The sequence below is a fragment of the Cetorhinus maximus genome, chromosome 2 (genome assembly GCF_964194155.1).
Source record: "Cetorhinus maximus chromosome 2, sCetMax3.hap1.1, whole genome shotgun sequence".
NCBI lineage: Eukaryota > Metazoa > Chordata > Chondrichthyes > Lamniformes > Cetorhinidae > Cetorhinus > Cetorhinus maximus.
The window spans coordinates 22,852,549-22,875,750 of NC_135880.1; the positions used below are offsets into that span (position 1 = coordinate 22,852,549).

General features: G+C 44.5%; 1 protein-coding gene across 1 annotated transcript in view; it reads right to left on the bottom strand.

Moving 5' to 3' along the window:
* Positions 1-18,778, bottom strand: part of aga (aspartylglucosaminidase) — a 29,148-nt gene extending 10,370 nt beyond the window's left edge. The window contains exons 1-7 of the mRNA XM_078561800.1: positions 18,604-18,778; positions 11,472-11,625; positions 9,972-10,084; positions 6,962-7,074; positions 6,710-6,827; positions 6,506-6,581; positions 4,776-4,883 (exon numbers count right to left, since the gene is read on the bottom strand). Coding sequence (XP_078417926.1) covers positions 4,776-4,883; positions 6,506-6,581; positions 6,710-6,827; positions 6,962-7,074; positions 9,972-10,084; positions 11,472-11,625; positions 18,604-18,745 — 824 coding nt within the window. The 5' untranslated portion in view covers positions 18,746-18,778. The remainder of the gene's footprint in view (positions 1-4,775; positions 4,884-6,505; positions 6,582-6,709; positions 6,828-6,961; positions 7,075-9,971; positions 10,085-11,471; positions 11,626-18,603) is intronic.
* Between the last annotated feature and the right edge of the window lie 4,424 nt (positions 18,779-23,202).

Sequence of the window (23,202 nt, forward strand, 5' to 3'; positions counted from 1 at the left end):
GACTGTCCACCCATTTAAAAATTGCGAGAACAGAAATAAAAGGGTCTACGGGCCCACCATGTCCCAGCTAATGCCACATGCAAAGCCCAAATCTAGAATCAGCTCTCAAGAGTGGATTAGGTGGGGAGAAAAATAGAGAGAGATGCAAACAAAGAAGGAAACTAAACTAAAATAAAAATACCTGGGAAAACTCAGCAGGTCTGACAGCATCTGCGGAGAGGAACACAGTTAACGTTTCGAGTCCATATGACTCTTCAACAGAACTAAGGAAAAATAAAAAAGAGGTGAAATATAAGCTGGTTTAAGGGGGGGTGGGACAGGTAGAGCTGGATAGAGGGCCAGTGATAGGTGGAGATTGCCAAAAGATGTCATAGACAAAAGGACAAAGAGGTGTTGAAGGTGGTGATATTATCTAAGGAATGTGCAAATAGGTGACATTAAGTGTAGAAAGCAGGACGAGCAAGGGACAGATAGCCCTAGTGGGGGTGGGGTGGGGGGAAGGGATCGAAATAGGCTAAAAGGTAGAGATAAAACAATGGATGGAAATACATTTAAAAATAATGGAAATAGGTGGGAAAAGAAAAATCTATATAAATTATTGGAAAAAAGGGGGATCGGAAAGGGGTTGGGGATGGAGGAGAGAGTTCATGATCTAAAGTTGTTGAATTCAATATTCAGTCCGGAAGGCTGTAAAGTGCCTAGTCGGAAGATGAGGTGCTGTTCCTCCAGTTTGTGTTGAGCTTCACTGGAACAATGAAGCAGGCCAAGGACGGATATGTGGGCATGAGAGCAGGGTGGAGTGTTGAAATGGCAAGCGACAGGGAGGTCTGGGTCATGCTTGCGGACAGACCGAAGGTATTCCGCAAAGCGGTCACGCAGTCTGCATTTGGTCTCTCCCATGCAGAGGAAACTAAGCTCCTTGGAATCCGCTTTAGAAATGCTGATACAAAAACAGAAACTGCTGGAAAAACTCAGCAGGTCTAACAGCATCTGTGGATAGATAAAAGAGAGTTAACGTTTCGAGTCCGTATGGCTCTTCTTCAAAGCTGATTTCCAGCATCCGCAGTATTTTGCTTTTATCTTAAAAATGCTGGTGATGTGGGTATTCCACTGGAGGGTAACGAAAATAGTGTAGCCAAGAATATTGATTCATAAAAAGACTATAGGTGAATGTTCAAAAAGCTAGGAGATGGTAGCTGTCTTTTACTTGAAAGGAAGATTAAATTTTTTATCACTATTCCCCACCACCCCCGATCCTTCATTGTCCTATTGAAGGACACGGAGGAGATGTAGTGATTCAGTCATTGTACTGGTTAGTTTTCACCTCTTTAATGCAAAGGCTTTGAAGACAATTGTAGACCCCTCCATTCCCACTTCGACCAAGATCAGCTAACTCAACACAGTCTAACAATAAAACAAACATCTGACCTTTAATCATTAATAGCTCAGTTACATTTACAAAGTGAGCTATTGGGGAGGAAGTGCAGTTATATAGCCACATTAGATGGAACAGAATAGCAGGCAGAACAGGTACCATAAGACCATAAGACATAGGAGCAGAAATTAGGCCGAGATAGATAGGTTCTTGATTGGTAAGGGGATCAAAGGTTACGGGGAAAAGGCGGGAGAATGAGGTTGAGAAACTTATCAGCCATGATTGAATGGCGGAGCAGACTCAATGGGCCGAATGGCCTAATTTATGCTCCTATGTCTTATGGTCTTATAGTCTAAGAACCTATCTATCTCGGTCTTAAATACACTCAATGACCTGGCCTCCACAGCCTTCTGTGGCAATGAATTCCATAGATTCACCATTCTCTAGCTAAAGAAGTTTCTCCTCATCTCTGTTCTAAAAGGCCTTCCCTTTACTTGGAGGCTGTGCCTTCGGGTCCTAGTCTCTCCTATTAACGGAAACATCTTCCCCACGTCCACTCTATCCAGGCCTTTCAGTATTCTGGAAGTTTCAATCAGATACCCCCTCATCCTTCTAAACTCCATCGAGTATAGACCCAGAGTCCTCAAACGTTCCTCATATGTTAAGCCTTTCATTCCTGGGATCGTTCTCGTGAACCTCCTCTGGACCCTCTCCAGGGCCAGCACATCCTTCCTGAGATACAGGGCCCAAAATTGCTCATAATATTCTAAATGTGGTCTGACCAGAGCCTAATAAAGCCTCAGCAGCACATCCCTGCTTTTATATTCTAGTCCTCTCGAAATAATGCCAACATTGCATTTGCCTTCCTAACTACCGACTCAACCTGCAAGTTAACCTTAAGAGAATCCTGGACTAGGACTCCCAAGTCCCTTTGCACTCCAGATTTCTGAATTCTCTCCCCATTTAGAAAATAGTCTATGCCTCTATTGTTCCTACCAAAGTGCATGACCTCACACTTCCCCACGTTGTATTCCATCTGCCACTTCTTTGCCCATTCTCCTAACCTGTCCAAATCCTTCTGCAGCCTCCCCGCCTCCTCAATACTACCTGTCCTTTGAAGGTGAACAAACAGGGAAAGATCGAATGCAGGGTTAGACCCTATTTTTAAAAAGTGATAACTGCAGGGACAGAGAAAAGGGAAACCATAATGGTGAGGCTGTTAAAGTTGTATGACAAGTAACTGGGTGGTGTCCAATTTAACAGCATATTGGACCCACAATTACAGTGTCGGGTAGTTAATACCTATTTCAAAGTAGCATCTGTGCTCCATCACACGCAAGAGTTAAGATATACATTATTGCTGTCCGAAAAAGCTTTTATATCAAATATAGTAATTAGTTTCAAGAAAACATCAGCATCAACAATTTAGGATAGCTCCTAATAGTCTACAGTCAAGCGCAGGACAAATTTCTATGTAAATAGTAAAATGGAGCCCATAATGATTATGAGGGCAGACATTTAACTTGATGCTGGGCTACAATCACTGCTTCTTTGGCATTAAAGCAGACTGTATGATGCATAGGCCAATATACTGGGCCTGCTCATGGAGCATGACTAAAATTAGAGTCTTGTGTGGACACTCCCAGGTGCAGACCCACTTCCTAGCCCTCCATTAGTACACCAAAATCCTATAACTCTCTTAGGATACCTGTTACTCACCCATGGCATGGTTACAGAAATAAAAACAAAAAACTACTGCGGATGCTGGAAATCCAAAACAAAAACAGAATTACCTGGAAAAACTCGGCAGGTCTGGCAGCATCGGCAGAGAAGAAAAGAGTTGACGTTTCGAGTCCTCATGACCCTTCAGCAGAACTGAGTAAAGTTAGGAAAGGGGTGAAATATAAGCTGGTTTAAGGTGGGGGGTGGGGTGAGGGGAGAGAAGTTGGCGGGGTGGGGCGGTGGTTGTAGGGACAAGCAAGCAGTGATAGGAGCAGCTAATCAAAAGATGTCACAGACAAAGGAACAAAGACGTGTAAAAGGTGGTGATATTATCTAAAAGAATGTGCTAATTAAGAATGGATGGCAGGACACTCAAGGTACAGCTCTAGTGGGGGTGGGGTGGAAAGACTGACAGGGCATTAAAAGTATAGATTTAAAAATAATGGAAATAGGTGGGAAAAGAAAAATCTGGATAGAGGAAGTCTCCTCACCGTCCAAGGGCCCAAACACTCCTTTCAAGTGAAGCAGCATTTCACTTGCATTTCCCCTAACTTAGTCTACTGCATTCGTTGCTCCCAATGCGGTCTCCTCTACATTGGAGAGACCAAACGTAAACTGGGCAACCGCTTTGCAGAAAACCTGCGGTCTGTCCGCAAGAAAGACCCAAACCTCCCTGTCGCTTGCCATTTTAACACTCCACCCTGTTCTCTTGCCCACATGTCTGTCCTTGGCTTGCTGCATTGTTCCAGTGAAACCCAACGCAAACTGGAGGAACAGCACCTCAACTTCCGACTAGGCACTTTACAGCCTTCCGGGCTGAATATTGAATTCAACAACTTTAGATCTTGAACTCCTTCTCCCATCCCCACCCCCTTTCCGTTTCTTCCCCCTCCCTTTTGTTTTTTCCAATAATTTATACAGATTTTCTTTTCCCACCTATTTCCATTATTTTTAAATCTATAACTGTAATGCCCTGTCAGTCTTTCCACCCCACCCCCACTAGAGCTGTACCTTGAGTGACCTGCCATCCATTCTTAATTAGCACATTCTCTTAGATAATATCACCACCTTTTACACATTTTTGTTCCTTTGTCTGTGACATATTTTGATTATCTGCTCCTATCACTGCTTGCTTGTCCCTACAACGACCCCTCCCACCCCACCCCCCACCTTAAACCAGCTTATATTTCACCCCTCTCCTAACTTTACTCAGTTCTGCTGAAGGGTCATGAGGACTCGAAACGTCGACTCTTTTCTTCTCCGCCGATGCTGCCAGACCTGCTGAGTTTTTCCAGGTAATTCTGTTTTTGTTTTGGCATGGTTACAGAACATCTTTCCTTCTTAATGATGATCATAATGCAGAAATGTGACACTTTACAAAAAAACTACTGCTGCTACCATGGCACTAAGCAAGAGAAATTGGTCGGGATTTTGCGGCCCTGCCCGCTGTGGGATCTTCCAGTCTCGTCGAAAGTCAATGGACGTCTGGCTGGCCTGGCCAGGTGGGTCCCGCTGGGCTGGAAAATCCCGGCCATTTGTGTTGTAAATACAAGGCACATTTTTAAGCATTGACTACTCATTATTCTTCTAAACACTGGAGTTTCAGCCACCTCATGATAGTTCACAAGCTTTAGAAGCACATCTTCCACCACGAGCAAATCTGACGGGAACAATGTACCTTGGAAGAAACCGCATCATAATATCTCCAATTCCAGTAGCAGCTGCAGCTCCAGCCGTGCTATCAGCATAAGCGCCTGCTCCAGCTATCGGTGAATCCCCCACACGGCTGTGAGGAATACAAATAAAATGTCCAGTGTTCATTATCATTTCGAACAAATATACATCTGGATTGACTCTGGGGTTTAGATTCACTGTCGGGAAATATGGCAGCTTTATCAATCAGCAGCACCAAGGCATAGCACATGTAGCAGGTTTGTACTAACTCCCTCAATGGTCCTCCAATGTCCGCTGGACTATATGGGGAAGTACCAAATAGATACAATGGCTCACCTCTGGCAACTGTAGGCTCCTGTCTAACTTTTTGTGGCATTATAGTTTGCTTTTGAATGTAAAGAATTATATTTTCATGCTCGCTTGCAATCGCCCTATCATTATTATTGTCTTTTGTAATGGATTCTCCTTCGTTATGCAGAGAGGGGAGTGGGAAGTTGCTGGTTTGGTACCATAACCACTATACTAGCATACCCATTTAAATCGTCCTCTGCAGCCCAATGTCCCACAGCAGCCAGGGGAGGGGCTTGACTGGTTCCTCCCCTCATTAAGGGAGGGGTACAAGGCTATTTAAAACAGCAGATGGCAACTCTTGCTACTGAACCTTTCTGATAAAGAGGCATCAGCCTTAAATTTTGCCTCTGTTTCACTCTCCACAGGTGCTACCTGACCTGGATTTTCTGGTTTTCTGACCTTTAGCAAGTAATAGTCGCAGCACACAAGTGCCAGGCAATAACCGTCTCCAAAGGGAGAGAATATAATCATCTTCCCTCGACATTCAATGGCATTACCATCGCTGCATCCCCCACTATCAACATCACCATTGACCAGAAACTGGAATGGACCAATCATATATTGTGGCTACAAGAGCAGGTCAGAAGCTGGGAATTCTGCAGTGAGTAACTCATCTTCTGACTCCCCAAAGCCTATCCACCATGTACATGGCACAAGGCACAAGTCAGGAGGATGATGGAATATTCCCACTTGCCTGGATGAGTGCAGCTCCATCAACACTCAAGAAGCTTGACACTATCCAGGACAAAGCAGTCTGCTTGATTAGCACCCCATCCAGTCCCTACACCACCAATGCACAGTGGCAGCGACGTGTACCATCTACAAGATGCACTGCAGGAACTCACCACAGCTCCTTCGACAGCACCTTCCAAACCCACAACCTCTATCAACTAGGAGGACAAGGGCAGCAGATGCATGGGAACACCATCACCTGGAAGTTCCCCTCCAAGCCACACATCTAATTTGGAAATGTTTCGCCATTCTTTCACTGTCGCTGGATCAAAATCCTGGAACTCCCTCCCTAACAGCACAGTGAGTGCACCTACACCACACGGACTGCAGCGGTTCGAGAAGGCGGTTCACCACCACCTTCTCAAGGGCAATTAGGGATGGGCAATAAAAATGCTGGCCTAGCCAACGATGCCCATGTCCTGTGAAAGAATAAAAAAATGATGCTTATAATAATAGTCAACCCTAAAGATTGAGTAAGAGGTTCACTCAAAATTGTTAACCTTAAGATAATTGGGGATATTGCCTTAGATAGATTAAAGAACTTGGAAAAAAATAGGTTGCCTAATGACCCAAATGATAGCTAAATAAAAACCTATTGTGTAAGAGACAGAGAGAATTTTTACTAAAAGCATAAAACACAAGAATACGTACCCTGGGATTTTATGCGTTAGGCCATTAGTGGATGTCCCAGCAGCTATACTTCCACTCTTATCAATCACAATCATACCTAAATTCAAAATCAACAATCAAGTGAGATCATACATGAATCCTCAACTCTTCAGAGCAGCACAGTTTTTGCATGCTAACTTTCCATAAATGCTCAATGCATCTACATTTATCCAGATAAGAACTTACCAATGGTGTCATGGTTGTGAACATTGATCATCTCTGCTGGCATTCTATGTTTTTTTGACCGTAGTCCCTTCCTTGGCTTGTATGGCCCACAGGAAGTTTCAGCATTTGGTGAGACATTCTGTGAAAATCAAAATGATTTTTACAAAGTATTAGTTGACAGTAATGTAAAATTCTCATTTCACACCTGGCATCCCATCTTAAAAGCATCTAAAATATTTAGTAACATTTGTTCTTTGTGGTAGTGATACTCACCTTCCAGAAATTGGGCTGGCACTTCTTGCTCAGCCATTCTGAGTGCATAGATAGAGATTTAGTCGTTGTTAAATCTTCACTTCGGAAACCCATATTCTGAGCAAAAATTGACGCTGTTGAAAAAGTATTGTACTTATATGAAGTGTTTAGCCATCTGGATGCATGAATATTAATAGCTGAATACACACAACACACAACAAATACATACAAACAAGGCCAATAAGATAAAACAGGCCGCCTAAAATACAGCCAGATGATTTGAGCAGCGCCATCTTTGCTCCCGGCTGCAGCATACATAACAGAGTAAAACACTAGAACTGTGCATGCACGGCATTGGCAGCAAATACAGCCTTAAGCAAAAGACCTGGAATGAACTTGTTATGACCATGTTCGGTTACTAGCTAGTATGTGAAGGAAGATCATGTGACAGCAAGCGAGCCCTTTGTTAAAGAGACACTGATTTCCAAGGTGTATGCAAAAAGACTGCAGAAAGACCATGCGTGGGTAACAGCAAAAAGACTCGTGGTCCCTTTCTTTCCTCTCTCTCTCTCTCTCTATCCATTCTCCAAGCATGTGCTGGGCTTATATTCTGACCAAAAACCACAGGTAGCATCTTCAATATAAACCAAGTAGCTGCTGACTCCGGAAGAAGAGTCAGAAATTGTCCATCAACATTTTAAATCGTCTCAATGCCGAATCCCGAAAGCTTATCAAATCCAGCTTGATACCACCCAAATGATCAATCTACAGGAAATCTCTGTTTTGGGAATCTTAAACCATTTAACCTACCCTCCCTCTTTGTAACTTGCTTGTGTGTGTGTGAACGCTTGAATGCATGTGTGAGTGAGAGTTGGGAATATTTTTAATTATTCTTTTTAGATCGGGTGTTGAGCACAATAAATATTTCCTTTTCTTTTAAAACTTCAAGAAAACCTATATGTGTGTCTTTTACAGTAACAGCACTTAAATAGTTAAACACTCACTGAATTGGTAAGCAAATTCTTTTAAAAACACCTGTTGCGGTCAACCAAGAGGTGGACAGAGATGGCAGCCATTATACCACTCCTCATTTGGCTGTAACAAAGGATATGTTGGCCATGGAGGGAAGGCTGCATAGATTTAACAGAATGATGCCTGGACTACAAGGGCTAAACTACCATGAGAAATTACACAAATAATGGTTGCATTCCCTGGGATTAGGAGGTTATGGGTGACCTGATTGAAGTTTGATGTTAAGGGGAACAGGTAGGGTAGATGGAGAGAAATTTGTTCTGCTATTTGGGAGGAAACATATTGTAAAATTTAGAACCAGGTCTTTCAGGAGTGAAATACTTATGCACACAAAGGATGGTGGATGTTTGGAATTATTTTTCCACAACTGGCAACTGATGCGACATCAAGAATTAATTTTAAATCTGAGATTGATAAATTTTTGTTAACCAAAGGTATTAGGAAAATGGGACAAAGACTGGTGTATAGAGTTAGGTCAGCTATGATCATACTGAATAACAGAAGAGGCTTGAGGAACAAAATGGACAACTCCGTTCCTACGTTCCTTTGAAGGCGTGATATTTTTCATTAGGGAAAGGTACCCTGGACAGACTAGTTTTTGGTTGAAAGTATGTCCCCTGCCCCTTTTGTAAGACAATATTAGTCGAAAAGAAATTTCACTTAGCATTTCTAAAAATGTCAATTTTCTTACCTCCAAGGAGATCCAAGAGAAGAGCTTTGGCTGTCTGCCATGTTCCCAGTGAACATCCCTAAGTGTTGACATAGGATATTGCAGGGGGCATGAATTCATATGCGCCCATAAGAGCTAACTCAGACCTGCTCAACCTCAGAAAACCACAAATGTTAGGGGATGCAAATTCCCTAGATTGCATTTGGGTTGCCCTGACTGTGCTAGATTGGCCATTCCCCAAGGAGACAGATGGGAACATTGACCATCAAGAAAGAAGACCTAACTAAAGTAGGTTCAACAGTTTTGAGAGCAATGTTCAGTGAAGGAAAAAAAGTCCTCCCTGCATTATATTGTATTTCTCCTGCACCAGTAGAGACACTGCCCTGAGTTTCCATACATTCAATACTGCTTGTGTCAACAACCCATTATCTCTCTCAATTAGTTAAAGACCTGTTCATAATTTAATTATCAACATCTTGCATAACAAGATACTGTGGCACAACAATATTATTAATCATAATTTGTTTATGGTTCACCATTTTAATGGGGACTAGAATTATTTCCAAAACTTTAGGCCCAACGCAAAGGTTAATCTGCCTTCCAACAGTAGTTGTTTGTTGACAGTCAGGAGACTAGTTTAAAATTAACAATGCCTGCATATTCATTTTAAGAGTGTACTCCATGAACAGACCAACTCTGGAGAAAAAAAAAATGTCTTATGGTTTGAAAATGAAGCAGTTATGCTCCCATATTTAAATTTCACTCCAATAAAAACGTAAAATGACTTGCTGCTGGTCTTTTGATTTTGGACTAGTCAATCCATCCATTTTGGGAATTAAATTTATAATGTGTAATTTTTTTGTGTCTTCAATTTACCATTTTTTAAAACAATCAACTTTTATTAATTGTTTCTCACACTGTTAGCCATGCCTCAGTGACGACCACTCTCAATTCTTGATTGAGAAGGCTGTGGGTTCAAGGTTGAGTACAAAGTCTAGCCTGACACTCCAACGTTGTATCCGAGGAGTGCTGGACTGTTGGATTTGCCATCATTCAGATGAGAGGTTCAAACTGACACCATGCCTGCTCTCAGCAGCACACAAAAGGCACTATTTCGAAGAGCAGGGGAATTCTTCCTGTTCAATATTTATCCCTCAATCATCAATGTCACAATCAGAGTACCTGGTTATTATCATATTTCTGTTTGCTGACCTCACTGTGCATTTTTCCCGCAACGAAGTGCTTTGGGACATCTTCAGGTCATGAAAGTAACCAAATAAAATTAAAGCTTTTTTCTAAGATCAAAGAACAACGAGGACGAGCGATTACCTGACTCCCCCACCAACAGTGAATGACTGCTGTGTTCCATCACTACTCGAGCAACGCTGATTGCACTTTTAATTCTTTGAAGTTGCCCAACTCCTCCAACCTCGATCGTGTCGCTGAAGGGTTTTTAAAAAAATATATGCAATAGTGACAAATCTCAATATCAGCTGTTCAGAATATGTGTGACTTTTCATTCCCCTACATTCTGAGTCGAGCTTTGATGTTCATGTCTGCCGGCTTTTCATTAAAACCATAGTTTTAAAATCATTTCACAACTTGAAATCTAGTGGACAAATCACATGGCCAGAAATTGAACTGGTCTAGCCACGTAAATACTGCGACTACAACAGCAGGTCAGAGGCTGCGAATTCTGTCGCGAGTAACTCACCTCCTGACTCCCCAAAGCCTGTCCACCATTTACTAGGCACAAGTCAGGAATGTGATGGAATACTCCCCACTTGCCTGGATGAGTGCAGTTCCAACAACACTCAAGAAGGTTGACACCATCCAGGACAAAGCAGCCCACTTGATTGACATCCCATTCACCATCTTAAACATTCACTCCTTTCAACCCCTGTGCACTGTGGCTCCAATGTGTACTACATACAAGAATCAGTGCAGGAACTCGCCAAGGTGCCTTTGACCAAATCTTTCAAACCCTCGACCTCTTAAGCCTGAAGGAAAAGGGCAGCAGGAACATGGGAACACAGCCACCTCCAGGTTCCCAAGTCATACGCCATCCGGATTTGGAAATATATCACTATTCCTTCATCGTCTCTGGATCAAAATCCTGGAACTCTCTTCCTAACAGCACTGTGGGTGTATCTACACCACAGCAGCTGCAATAGTTCACAATCATCTTCAAGGACAAATAGGGATTGGCAATAAAAAAGTGGCCTTACCAGTTATGCCCACATCCCATGCATGAAATAAAGAAACATGTAATATTCATACAAGTTACATTTGACACCTTGAACCACTTGCAATTGAAAATTAAAATACATTCCAAAACCTGATTGCAACCATATCCATGATGGGGGAGAATGTCAGAGGCAATTCTGAGTTTTGGAGAGGGAAGGCATATCCCCATTACAAATGGGCTCATCACTGACCCAACAACAGAGGTCCCTGGCTTCAACCTCCCTCGAAGACAGTAGACCGTTCTCAACCAAGTCTAGAAAGGGCAAGAAGCCACCTGCTCTATAAGTGACAGATGAGGATCGACCAAAAGTGTGATTGTGGCCATGAATCCGAGACCGTAGAATACAGCACAATAACTGGCCCACTAAGACCTGCAGGAGGCAGCCTGTATCGCCACCTGGTATCTCAGGAGGAAAATGGGTACCCAAACTTGACGTCACATTTTAAGCTCTTTCCTACATGTGTAAGTAGTAATCATACATAAGGACCATCATGACAACAAGAGTAATTCATTGCACAATTGGCTTAAAAAGCAACTTTGTAAGTGTGTCAATTTCCCAGTGAGCTGCAGTAGTTAATTACCCATTCATAATCATAGCATCCAGTGTTGTCTCTCCATATTCATCTGGGCTTCCTCCATATCCCACGGCGCCACGACACTGATCTACCTCACACTGACTGCAACCTTTCTCCACTGCGTCCAATGCTGAACCTCCAGACTGAAGAGTGTCCCATGCTAAATAAAATAAAACAGAAATAAGCTGTAAGGACTACAGATAGGTGGGGTGGAATGGTAATATATGGATGGCTCTATAGAGAGCTGGCACGGACCTCAATGAACTGCATGGTCTCCTTCTGTGCTGTAAATAACTTAAAAATAAATGTAATTTACTTTTAACTTCCTAATGAGAAGCAATTCCATAATCTAAAAAATTGCAGAAAGCAGCTTTCACAAGGAAGACAATTTAGAACTGATTGATGCATGCTTTTAAAACAAAACATATTATTCCTGCAAAATGTGAAAAAGAAAGTTAAAAGCAGTTTCTCTTTCCGATTGAAATCAGTTCAAGATGGCTCCTGAGCAGTCAGCTTCCTACTGTGTACCTCTATCCTTAGCCATCCACACGACATGTGGTGCCCTTTTTCCCCTAATCTCCTCTCTTCCACTGTTTAAGTTCCCTTGGCTCTAATAGTGGGTATTCAAAACGGGTCTCTCAGCCTGGGGTTGGTTGACCAGTTTGCGAATGCTACGAGTGTGCAGGAACCTATCCAAAGATTGAGACCTACACGGACAATGGAACTGGGAAACGATACATAGTTTAAACAGATTTTAAGATCGCCTCTATTAACTTGCATTGTGTTAAGGCCTCTGTTCGATGTGTTTCAACATTAGGGTACCACGCCAAGGTCAAAGCTGTTTCTACAGGAGTGCAGAATATTGCACCTCAGCACCTATACACATTGCTTATGTGGTGATCCCAAGGGCCATAGATCTGGCTAGGACATAACAATTGCCGTTCCTCCAACCTGGGTATTCTGCTGCAGCGAGGTAACTTCACTATCACCAACATTAAGAAGGTAGTATGGTAGCAAACATAATGTAAAAAAACACTCAATTCTGGTTAATCAAAGTGAACGCTGCTGCTCAAAACAGCAAGTGGCTGGCTGTCCTTCTCAGCTCTCACTGCAGCAGAAGACATCCAAGACAGTCATTCTAGGTGGTGACTTCAACCGCATCATCGATGTGGCCGGACGATCCAGCAGGGCAGACAGGAAACTGAACACTACATCCAGACTCCCGGTGGCAGCGGTAAAGGTAAAGGCAGGCAAGATGCACGATGTCTTGAGCAAGCCTGCAGACAGACAGCCGCATAGGTAAAGCTGGTCAAGGCAAGAGGAGTCTGCCCATTCCAGGAAAGACCTCCTGTTCATGGCCCAACAGTTGACAGTCATATCCACCTATGTCAAGCTCATTTTTAATCAGTGGGTGGGAACTGGAAAGCTTTCCAATCAAATCTGGAGTCAGGTAGGGCTGTCCTCCCTCCTCTGCCTTGTCCATATGCCATATCGGACCTTCTCTGGGTCCATCAAGAAGGATACGTGCATGAGAGGCGTGACCATCCCAGAAAGCAGAGGCACTCAGGTAAAAGCCTGTACATCGCAGACATTGCTGTTTTCTGTTCGGATCTGCTGTCGATTCGCAGGCAGATGAGCATCTGTGCCCACTTCAAATTAACCTCGAGAAAGAAGGTAAATTACCGCTAGAACGAGGCCTTGTTTGGAAACTGGGCTGATCGATCCTTTATCCCGCTTACATCAGGTTAGACTACCTGAAGTTGCTGGTGATTTGGTTTGAAGGGGCCAGGGTGTTTCAAAAACTGGGAGGAACATATAGCCAAAGCTAAACAGTAACATGGGAGCATCTCCATTGTGGTAAGGACCTGGTCAGCAGGTGTCAGGTGCACTCAGTGTTGCTGTACACAGCGTAGATCTAGCCCATACCCTACTCCTAAACCATCTTACACTTTATTTGGAGATCAAAAAAGGATGGCGTCTGCAGAGGCACCACTTACAAACTATTAGATAAAGGAGGAAACCATACCCAAGTTCACCCTCATGCAGATGGCTAGCTTTGCATGCGGCTGTATTAAGCTGTGTGTAGACCCTCAGTGTGCAAATGCCAAGTGTCATTCTGTGCTGAGGTTCTATCTTTCCTCAGTGTTGTGAAGGATGGGTCTGGTAATGTTGCCACGCCCTATTCAGCTGGGCCATTACGTACCACTATACCTCATGGAAAAGATGTGGACAGAAACACCTTTGACCACAAGTCCATCAGGCAGTAGTCCAACATGAATTAACATGGAGGGCCTGCACGGAAAGGAGATGGTGGATCCTGTCGAATGGTTCCCTGAGCAGACTGTCAAACTCATTTGGCAAAATGCCTCAAAGCACCAAGACGTAGCTTGGCTAGTGGTGAGAAGGGCCCTCCTCGTCAGATACTTCCTGCATGCCCGGAGTCTCACCTTCTCCGCCCACTGCCCTCGATAGAAGTGTTCAAATTCACGAGGGGTCTGAGAGAGTAAATGGGGAGAAACTATTCCCACTCATGAAAGGATCAAGAACGAGAGGGCCCAAATTTAAAGTAATTGGACAATGAAGCAAAAGCAATATGAGAAAAAACTTTTCCACACTGCAAGTGGTTAAGGTCTGGAATGCAGTCTCTCAAAATGGAATTAAACTGTTACCTGAAAAGAAGAACATGCAGGGTTACAGGGAAAAGATGGGAAAGGCACAAAGTGAATTGCTCATTCAGACAGCCGCTGCAGACACAATGGGCCAAATGACCTCCTTCTGCACTGTAACAATTCTGTGATTCTGAGACCATTGACCACCTCCTTCTGGAATGTGCCTTCACAAAGAAGGTCTGGAATAAGATGCAGTAGTTTTTGTTGAGGTTCATCCTAAGCAGCCTTGTGACGCAGGACTCCATGGGCTGTTCCCAGGGATGCAAACTGAGATAAACATCAACTGCGGCTAAAGGACCATCGGCTCTTTAGTCTTCCCAACACTTACTGGTCTTACAGTGCAAAGAGCTGTCCATGACCAAGAAAGGCATATTCCAAGGTCCAGGACCTTGAAGGACACATTAAAGCTTGGGGCAGCTGCCACAAAGGCTCAATGGGGAAAGGCCATTATCGAAGGCCCTCCTGCTATAGTACACTGAGGGGCTGGAACAAGTGTAAAACCCGCAGGCTGTGTGCATCAGAGAATGCTTGACATGAAGTGCAAATGTAAAAAAATAACAGCATTAAAAGTGTAGTGAGGCACCTCAGTGTGTCACATACTGTGTTGAAAGAAATTAAACAATATTGCAGTGTCAAATTTGCACTGTCATGCAAAGTACTTTTACAAATTTAATGAAATGTATATTTTTTGAAAAATAATAAATTAACTACTAGTTTAAACTGCCTCCCCATCCCCCGACCATCCCTGTTCTTTGCTTTCTTCAGTGAACATGGGATCTTTTCTCAAATTTGGTTTCTAAATTCCTCGATATCAAGTCTATGCTTATCTGACATCTAGCACAGGATGAGCAGGAATTTCCTCCAAATAAATGTTGGGAAGACTGAAGCCTTTATTTTTGGTCCCCGCTCCTAACTTCGTTCACTAGCTAATGAATCTACCCATCTCGCTGACAGCAGTCTGAGAATAAGCCAGTCTGTCCGCAACCTCGGTGTCACATTTGATCCCCAGATGAGCTTCCAACCTCATATTCATGCCGTCACGAAGACCGCCTGCTTCCACCTCTGAAACATTGGCTGACTTTGCCCATCTTGTCTCCTTTGCTGCTGAAACCCTCATTTGTGCCTTTGCTATCTCTCGACTCGACTATCCCAACGTACCCCTAGTGGGGGCCCCACATTCTAACTCCATAAACCTGAGGTCATCCAAACTTCTGCTGCTCCTGGCTTAAACTGTGCTAAGTCCTATCCACCCATCACCCCGATGCTCAAAGACCTACACTAGCTCCTCATCAAGCAAAGTCCTGATTTTAAAGTTCTCATCCTTGTTTTGAAATCCCTCCCTATCTCTGTAATCCCCTCCAGCCCTACAATCCTCCAAGGTGTCTGTGCTCCTCTGATTCTGGCCTCTTGAGCATCCCCAGTTTTAATCACTCCACCACTGGTGCTCATGCCTCCCGCTGCCAAGGCCCTAAGCTCTGAAATCCACTCCCTGCACCACCTCCAAACCTCTCAGGCTCGCTTTATACTAAGAGAAATATATGTCACTGACCAAGCTTCAGGTCGGTCACCTGCCCCAATATTTCCTTATTTGGCTCTATTTCGGGTTTTGTGTTATGATGCCCCTGTGAAACATACTGGGACGTTTTCTCAAGTGAAAAGCGCTATATAGATTCCAGCTGTTTGTTGGCTATGGAGATGGAGGCGGAATTCGGAAATAAGTCAGGTGATGGGGCGAGAATTTTGAAATCAAGGCATTGCCAGTCCTGGTGCCGATGAAAGTCCCCGACCACAGAGTTGGTGGAGGGACGGGACCCAGTCTGAGTTAGGGTATGAAAGCAGAGTTTACAGAGGGTGCAAGCAGGGTGACCAACTGTCCTGGGTTTTACTGAACCATCCCGTATTTGAGCTGGTTGTCCCATGCCCTGGGTTGCTTGAGGCTGGAATGCACTCCTCTTCAATCATCTCTCCAGAGGCCTGGCACTCCCCTGCAACCCACAGGTTCATGCCATTGCCAAAGTAACCTTTAACGTTTTCTGCCAGGAGTTGGTCACCCTGAGTGCAAGGTGTTAGAATGAGCAGGACAGCAGCCCCTTATGCTACCACCATCAACATGCAACAACAGAGATTTAAGCTGAATAGCAGCATTTACGCTTAACAATAAACTGTTGAATGTGGACTATAAGATTCTGTCCAAGGTCATCGCCAACCGGGTCAAATCCGCTCTGGAATTGGTGATTCACCCTGACCAGACCTGCTCTGTGCCAGGCAGGAAGATCTCTGACAGCCTGGCGCTGCTCAGGGATACGATTGCCTATGTACAGGACAGGGGTGTGGATACCTGCCTCATCAGCTTGGATCAGGAGAAGGCCTTTGACAGAATATCGCACACCTACATGGGGGATGTGCTCTCCAAAATGGGCTTTGGGGAGGGAATTCGAAATTGGATCCAACTGCTCTACACTAACATCAGTAGCGCAGTCTCAATCAATGGGTGGGAAACAGATAGCTTTCCGATTAAATCTGGAGTCAGGCAGGGCTGCCCTCTCTCGCCTGTCCTTTTCGTGTGCTGCATAGAACCCTTTGCCGAGTCCATCAGGAAGGATCCGGGCATAAGAGGAGTGACGATCCCAGGCAGTGGAGGCACTCAGGTAAAAGCCTCCCTGTACATGGACGACGTCGCCGTCTTCTGCTCGGATCCGCTGTCGGTGCGCAGACTGATGCACGTCTGCGACCAGTTCGAACTGGCCTCGGGAGCCAAGGTAAATCGTGGGAAGAGCGAGGCCATGTTCTTTGGGAACTGGGCTGACCGATCCTTTGTCCCCTTCACTGTCAGGGCTGACGGCCTGAAGGTGCTGGGGATATGGTTCGGAGGGACCGGGGCATGCGTTAGAAACTGGAAGGAGCGAGTGGCTATGGTGAAAAGGAAACTGGGCATGTGGGAGCGACGCTCCCTCTCCATTGCGGGTAAGAACCTGGTCATCAGGTGTGAGGTACTCTCGCTGTTGCTGTACGTGGCGCAGGTCTGGCCCATTCCACACTCCTGCGCGATGGCGATCACTCGAGCCATCTTCCGCTTTATCTGGAGGTCGAAAATGGATCGTGTCTGCAGGGACGCGATGTACAAGCCTCTAGATAAAGGGGGAAAAAACGTGCCCAACATCGCCCTCATACTGATGGCCACCTTTGTGTGTGGCTGCATCAAGCGGTGCGTAGACCCTCAGTACGCAAACACCAAGTGTCACTACGTGCTGAGGTTCTACCTGTCCCCGGTGTTGCGAAGGATGGGTCTGGCCACGCTGCCGCGGAACGCTCCAAGTAGTTGGACCGTGCCGTACCACCTGTCCCTGGTGGAAAAATTTATGCAGAAAAACACCTTTGACCACAAGTCCATCAGGCAGTGGTCAGCACGTAACGTCCTAGAGGCCCTGAGGGAAAAGGAGAGGGTGGACCCTGTGGGATGGTTCCCCGAGCAGACTGTCAAAGTCATTTGGCAGAATGCCTCATCGCCAGAACTTTCCAACAAGCACCAAGACGTAGCTTGGCTGGTGGTGAGAAAGGCCCTCCCCGTCAGATCCTTCCTACACGCCAGGAGTCTCACCCCCTCTGCACGTTGCCCTCGAGGTGGCTGTGGTGGGGAAGAGACCGTTGTTCACCTCCTTGTGGATTGTGCCTTTGCAAAGAAAGTCTGGAGAGAGATGCAGTGGTTGCTGTCGAGGTTCATCCCGAGCAGTTCTGTGACACAGGACTCTGTGCTCTACGGGCTGTTCCCAGGGACACACACCGAGACAAACATCGACTGCAGCTGGAGGATCATCAACTCGGTGAAAGACGCGCTTTGGTCTGCCCGAAACTTGTTGGTCTTCCAGCACAAAGAGTTGTCCCCGACCGATTGTTGCGGACTGGCACAATCCAAAGTCCAGGACTACGTGCTGAGGGACGCACTAAAGCTTGGGGCAGCTGCCGCAAAGGCGCAATGGGGAAGGGTCGCTGTCTAAGACCTTTCTACCACAGCGCACCGAGAGACTGGGAACTGTTTAGAGCCCCTCGGGCTGTACAGATCAAAATGAAAGGCTGTAAATGATTGTAATATTGTTTGTACTGATGCACCTGGTGATACATTTTGTAAAAGTTTAACCTGGATTGTACCCTTGTAATGTTGTTTTTGAAATGGTTTTGAATGTGATTGAAGATTTTTATGAATAAAGTATATTTTTACAAAAAAAAAAAAAAATTTACGCTTAACAATAACCATTGGCACATCACCCCCAACCTCACGTTGACTGTGTTGACCAGTGCCCAGGCTAACAGCAATTCTGACCATGGTCAGAATTTAACTCCGCAAAATAACTGGGCTAAAATGTTAACTTTTAAAATTAGCAAATAGTGCAGGAGCTTGCAATAACTCTCACTGTACAAATGCAAACTCGCGCAGAGGTGCCGGCTACTTTGCAATACCTGCGTGCACTTACCTCGCTGCACAGCGTCGTGATAAGGCCAGGTATTGATGACCAGGGGCAGCCGGGCGGCCGCCAGGAAGCAGCAGGCGCTGAGGGCGAGGAGCAGTGGAACGTAGCCCGGGAATCCCATAGCAACGCGAAGCCCGGCTCCCATTCACAGAAAACCCCGCACGTTCCTTTACTACTCAGCCCGGTCAGGATCGGGACTTTACACCTACGTACAGCAGCTGCAAAAGGACGGAGAAAGAAATTGTACTAACAAACACTGGCTCATCCACGGCTGAATGACAAGATTTCCTCCTCCCCATCTGTCATTGTCTTAAGCACCGCCCCTTCCACTGTTTTTAGCATGTTCTAATTTAAAGTGGAAAGTAAATGTGTTTGTGGTACTTTTATGCCAAATTTCATATTCCTCAGCCTGAAAAATTTGACTCCTGTTGCAAATGTTACACTCCTCTCCAAGTTAATTTAATAGTTTTTTTTAAATAAATAAATCGACCTTTGGAGAGATCTCTGAAGAAGAGTCATACGGGCTCGAAACGTTAACTCTGTTTCTCTCTCCACAGATGCTGCCAGACCTGCTGAGGTTTTCCAGCATTTTCTGTTTTTATTTAACAGAGATATGAACAGTTTTACAATCTCCTCCCAGTTAATTGGCTGGTGTCTTCTATCAAAATCTAAAAGGGATTATTTGGCCCTCAAGGTTCAAATGCTAGACAATAGACCACGAGAGTAGGAGCAGGCGTAGGCCATTTGTCCCATCGAGTCTGCTCCGCCATTCAATGAGATCATGGCTGATCTGTTAATCTTTATCCCCATTTTCCTGCCTTTTCCCCATAACCCTTGATTCCCTTACTGATTAAAAACCTCTCTATCTCAGCCTTGAATATATTTAAGCACCCAGCCTCTACAGCCCGCTGCGGTAAAGAATTCCACAGATTGACTACCCTCAGAAGAAATTCCTCATTATCTCTGTCTTAAGTGGGCTTCCCCTTACCTTGAGATTATGCCCTCTGGTCCTAGACTCCCTCACAAGGGGAAACAACCTCTCAGCACCTATCCTGCCAAGCCCCTTAAGAATCTTATGTTTCAATAAGGTCGCCTTTCATTCTTCTAAACTCCAATGAGTATAGGCCTAACCTACTCAACCTCTCCTCATTAGAAAATCCCTCCACACCCAGATTCAACCTAGTGAACCTTCTCTGGACTGCTTCCAGTGCCAGTATATCTTTTCTTCGATACGGGCACCAAATCTGTTCACAGTATTCTAGGTGTGGTCTAACTAGTGTCTTGTATAGTTTTAGCAAGACTTCCCTATTTTTATACTCTATTCCCTTTGAAATAAAGGCCAACATTCCATTTGCCTTCCCTATTGCCCACTGAACTTGTATGCTAGCTTTTTGTGATTCATGCACAAGGACCCCCAAATCTCTCTGTGCTGCAGCTTTCTGCAGTCTTCCTCCATTTAAATAATATTCAGCTCCTCTATTCTTCCTGCCAAAGTGCATAACTTCACTCTTTCCCACATTATATTCCATCTGCCACATTTTGGCCCACTCACTTAACCTGTCTATATGCCTCTGTAGACTGCTTGTGACTACTTGCCCTCCCACCTATTTTTGTGTCATCCACAAACTTGGCGATAGTACATTCACTTCGCTTATCCAAGACTTAATATATACTGTAAATAATTGTGGCCCCAGCACTGAACCATGCTGCACTCCACTAGTTATGGGTTGCCATTCTGAAATTGCCCCCCCTTATCCCATCTTCTATTAGTTAGCCAATCCTCTATCCATGCTAATATCCTGCCCCCAACACCATGTGCTCTTACCTTATTAAGTAGCTTTATGTGCAGTACTTTATCAAATGCCCTTTGGAAATCCAAATACATTACATCTACTGGTTCCCCTTTATTTATCCTGCTTGTTACCTCCTCAAAGAATTCTAATAAATTTGTCAGACATGATCTCCCCTTCATGAAGCCATGCTGACTCTGCTTGATTATATTATGTATTTCTAAATGCTCTGCTATTACATCCTTTACAACAGACTCTAACATTTTCCCAATGACAGATGTTAAGCTAACTGGCCCATAGTTAACTGTTTTTTGCCTCCATCCCTTTTTGAATAAGGGTGTTACATTGGCAGTTTTCCAGTCCTCTGGGACTTTTCCAAGGATTCTTGGAAGATTATTACCAGTGCATCCACCATCTCTGTAGCTACTTCTTTTAATATCCAAGGATGCAACCCATCAGGTCCAGGGGACTTATTGCCCTTTAGCCCCATTAGTTTCCCTAGTACTTTTTCCTCTAGTGACAGTTATTGTATTTATTTCCTCCACCCCCTTGATTATTTAGTATTTTTCGAATGCTATTAGTGTCTTCTACCATGAAGACTGATGTAAAGTATTTATTCAACTCCTCTGCGATGTCCTGATTTCTTTTTTGTTATTCATTCAGGGGATGTGGGCATCACTGGCTAGGCCACATTTATTGCCCATCCCCAATTGCCTTGTTCAGAGGGCATTTTTAAGAGTCTATCACATTTCTGTGAGGCTGGAGTCACATGTAAACCAGAAGATGTCCTTCCCTAAAGGGCATTAGTGAACCAGATGAGTTTTTACAACAATTGACAATGGTCATCATTAGACTTTTAATTCCAGATTTTTTTTTTATTGAATTCAAATTTTACCACCTGTCGTGGCGAGGATTCAAACCCAGGTCCCCAGAGCATTACCCTGGGTCTCTGGATTACTAGTCCAGCAACAATACCACTATACCATCGCCTCCCCTTAAATTACCATTGCCCCCGTCTCATTCTCTAAGGGACCTATGTTCACTTTGGTCTCTCTCTTCCTTTCTACATATTTAAAGAAGGTCTTTCTGTCCATTTTTATATTACTTGCTAGTTTAGATTTCAGAATACTTGGAAGTGCATGGTAAAATCGGGCAAAGTCAACATGGTTTCATCAAGGGGAGGTCATGCCTGACAAATCTGTTAGAAGTCTTTGAGGAGGTAACGAGTAGGTTAGACAAAGGAGAGCCAATGGATGTTATCTACTTGGACTTCCAGAAGGCCTTTGACAAGATGCCGCACAGGAGGCTGCTCAGTAAGATAAGAGCCCATGGTGTTAGAGGCAAGGTACTAGCATGGATAGAAGATTGGCTGTCTGGCAGGAGGCAGAGAGTGTGGATAAGGGGGTCCTTCTCAGGATGGCGGCCGGTGACTAGTGGAGTTCCACAGGGGTCAGTGTTGGGACCACAACTTTTCACTTTATACATTAATGATCTAGATGAAGGAACTGAGGGCATCCTGGCTAAGTTTGCAGATGGTACAAAGATAGGTGGAGGGACAGGTAGTATTGAGGAGGTGGGGAGGCTGCAGAAGGATTTGAACAGGTTAGGAGAATGGGCAAAGAAGTGGCAGATGGAATACAACGTGGGGAAGTCTGAGGTCATGCACTTTGGTAGGAAGAATAGAGGCATAGACTATTTTCTAAATGGGGAGAGAATTCAGAAAACTGGAGTGCAAAGGGACTTGGGAGTCCTAGTCCAGGATTCTCTTAAGGTTAACTTGCAGGTTGACTCGGTAGTTAGGAAGGCAAATGCAATGTTGGCATTTATTTCGAGAGGACTAGAATATAAAAGCAGGGATGTGCTGCTGAGGCTTTATAAGACTCTGGTCAGACCACATTTAGAATATTATGAGCAATTTTTGGCCCTGTATCTCAGGAAGGATGTGCTGGCCCTGGAGAGGGTCCAGAGGAGGTTCACGAGAATGATCCCAGGAATGAAACGCTTAACATATGAGGAACGTTTGAGGACTCTGGGTCTATACTCGATGGAGTTTAGAAGGATGAGGGGGTATCTGATTGAAACTTCCAGAATACTGAAAGGCCTGGATAGAGTGGACGTGGGGAAGATGTTTCCATTAGTAGGAGAGACTAGGACCCAAGGGCACAGTCTCAGAGTAAAGGGAAGACCTTTTAGAACAGAGATGAGGAGAAACTTCTTTAGCCAGAAAGTGGCGAATCTATGGAATTCATTGCCACAGAAGGCTGTGGAGGCCAGGTCATTGAGTGTATTTAAGAGCGAGATAGATAGGTTCTTGATTGGTAAGGGGATCAAAGGTTACGGGGAGAAGGCGGGAGAATGGGGTTGAGAAACTTATCAGCCATGATTGAATGGCGGAGCAGACTCGATAGACCGAATGGCCTAATTTCTGCTCCTATGTCTTATGGTCTTATGGTCTTATACCTCTGAATGTTTAGTTCCCAGCTTTGAGCTCCTTGTAACCGTGTCTCCATAATGACAATGAGATCATACCCATTAACCTCTATTTGTGCCATTAATACATTTATTTCAATCCGAATTCTACGTGCATTTAGGTAAAGAGCCATTAGTTTTGCCTTTTTACCATATTTTCCCCCCTTTAACCCTATTTGTTGCTGTTTTTTTGTTTGTATAGCCTGTCCCTTCCTGTCCTACCCTGGGTAACATTACCTAAATAGCTGCCCTGCAATGCTGCCATATCCTTTTGCTTTGTAAACCTACATACCCCTCTCCAGATATAAAAACAAAAAGCTAAAAGCTACTGCGGATGCTGGAA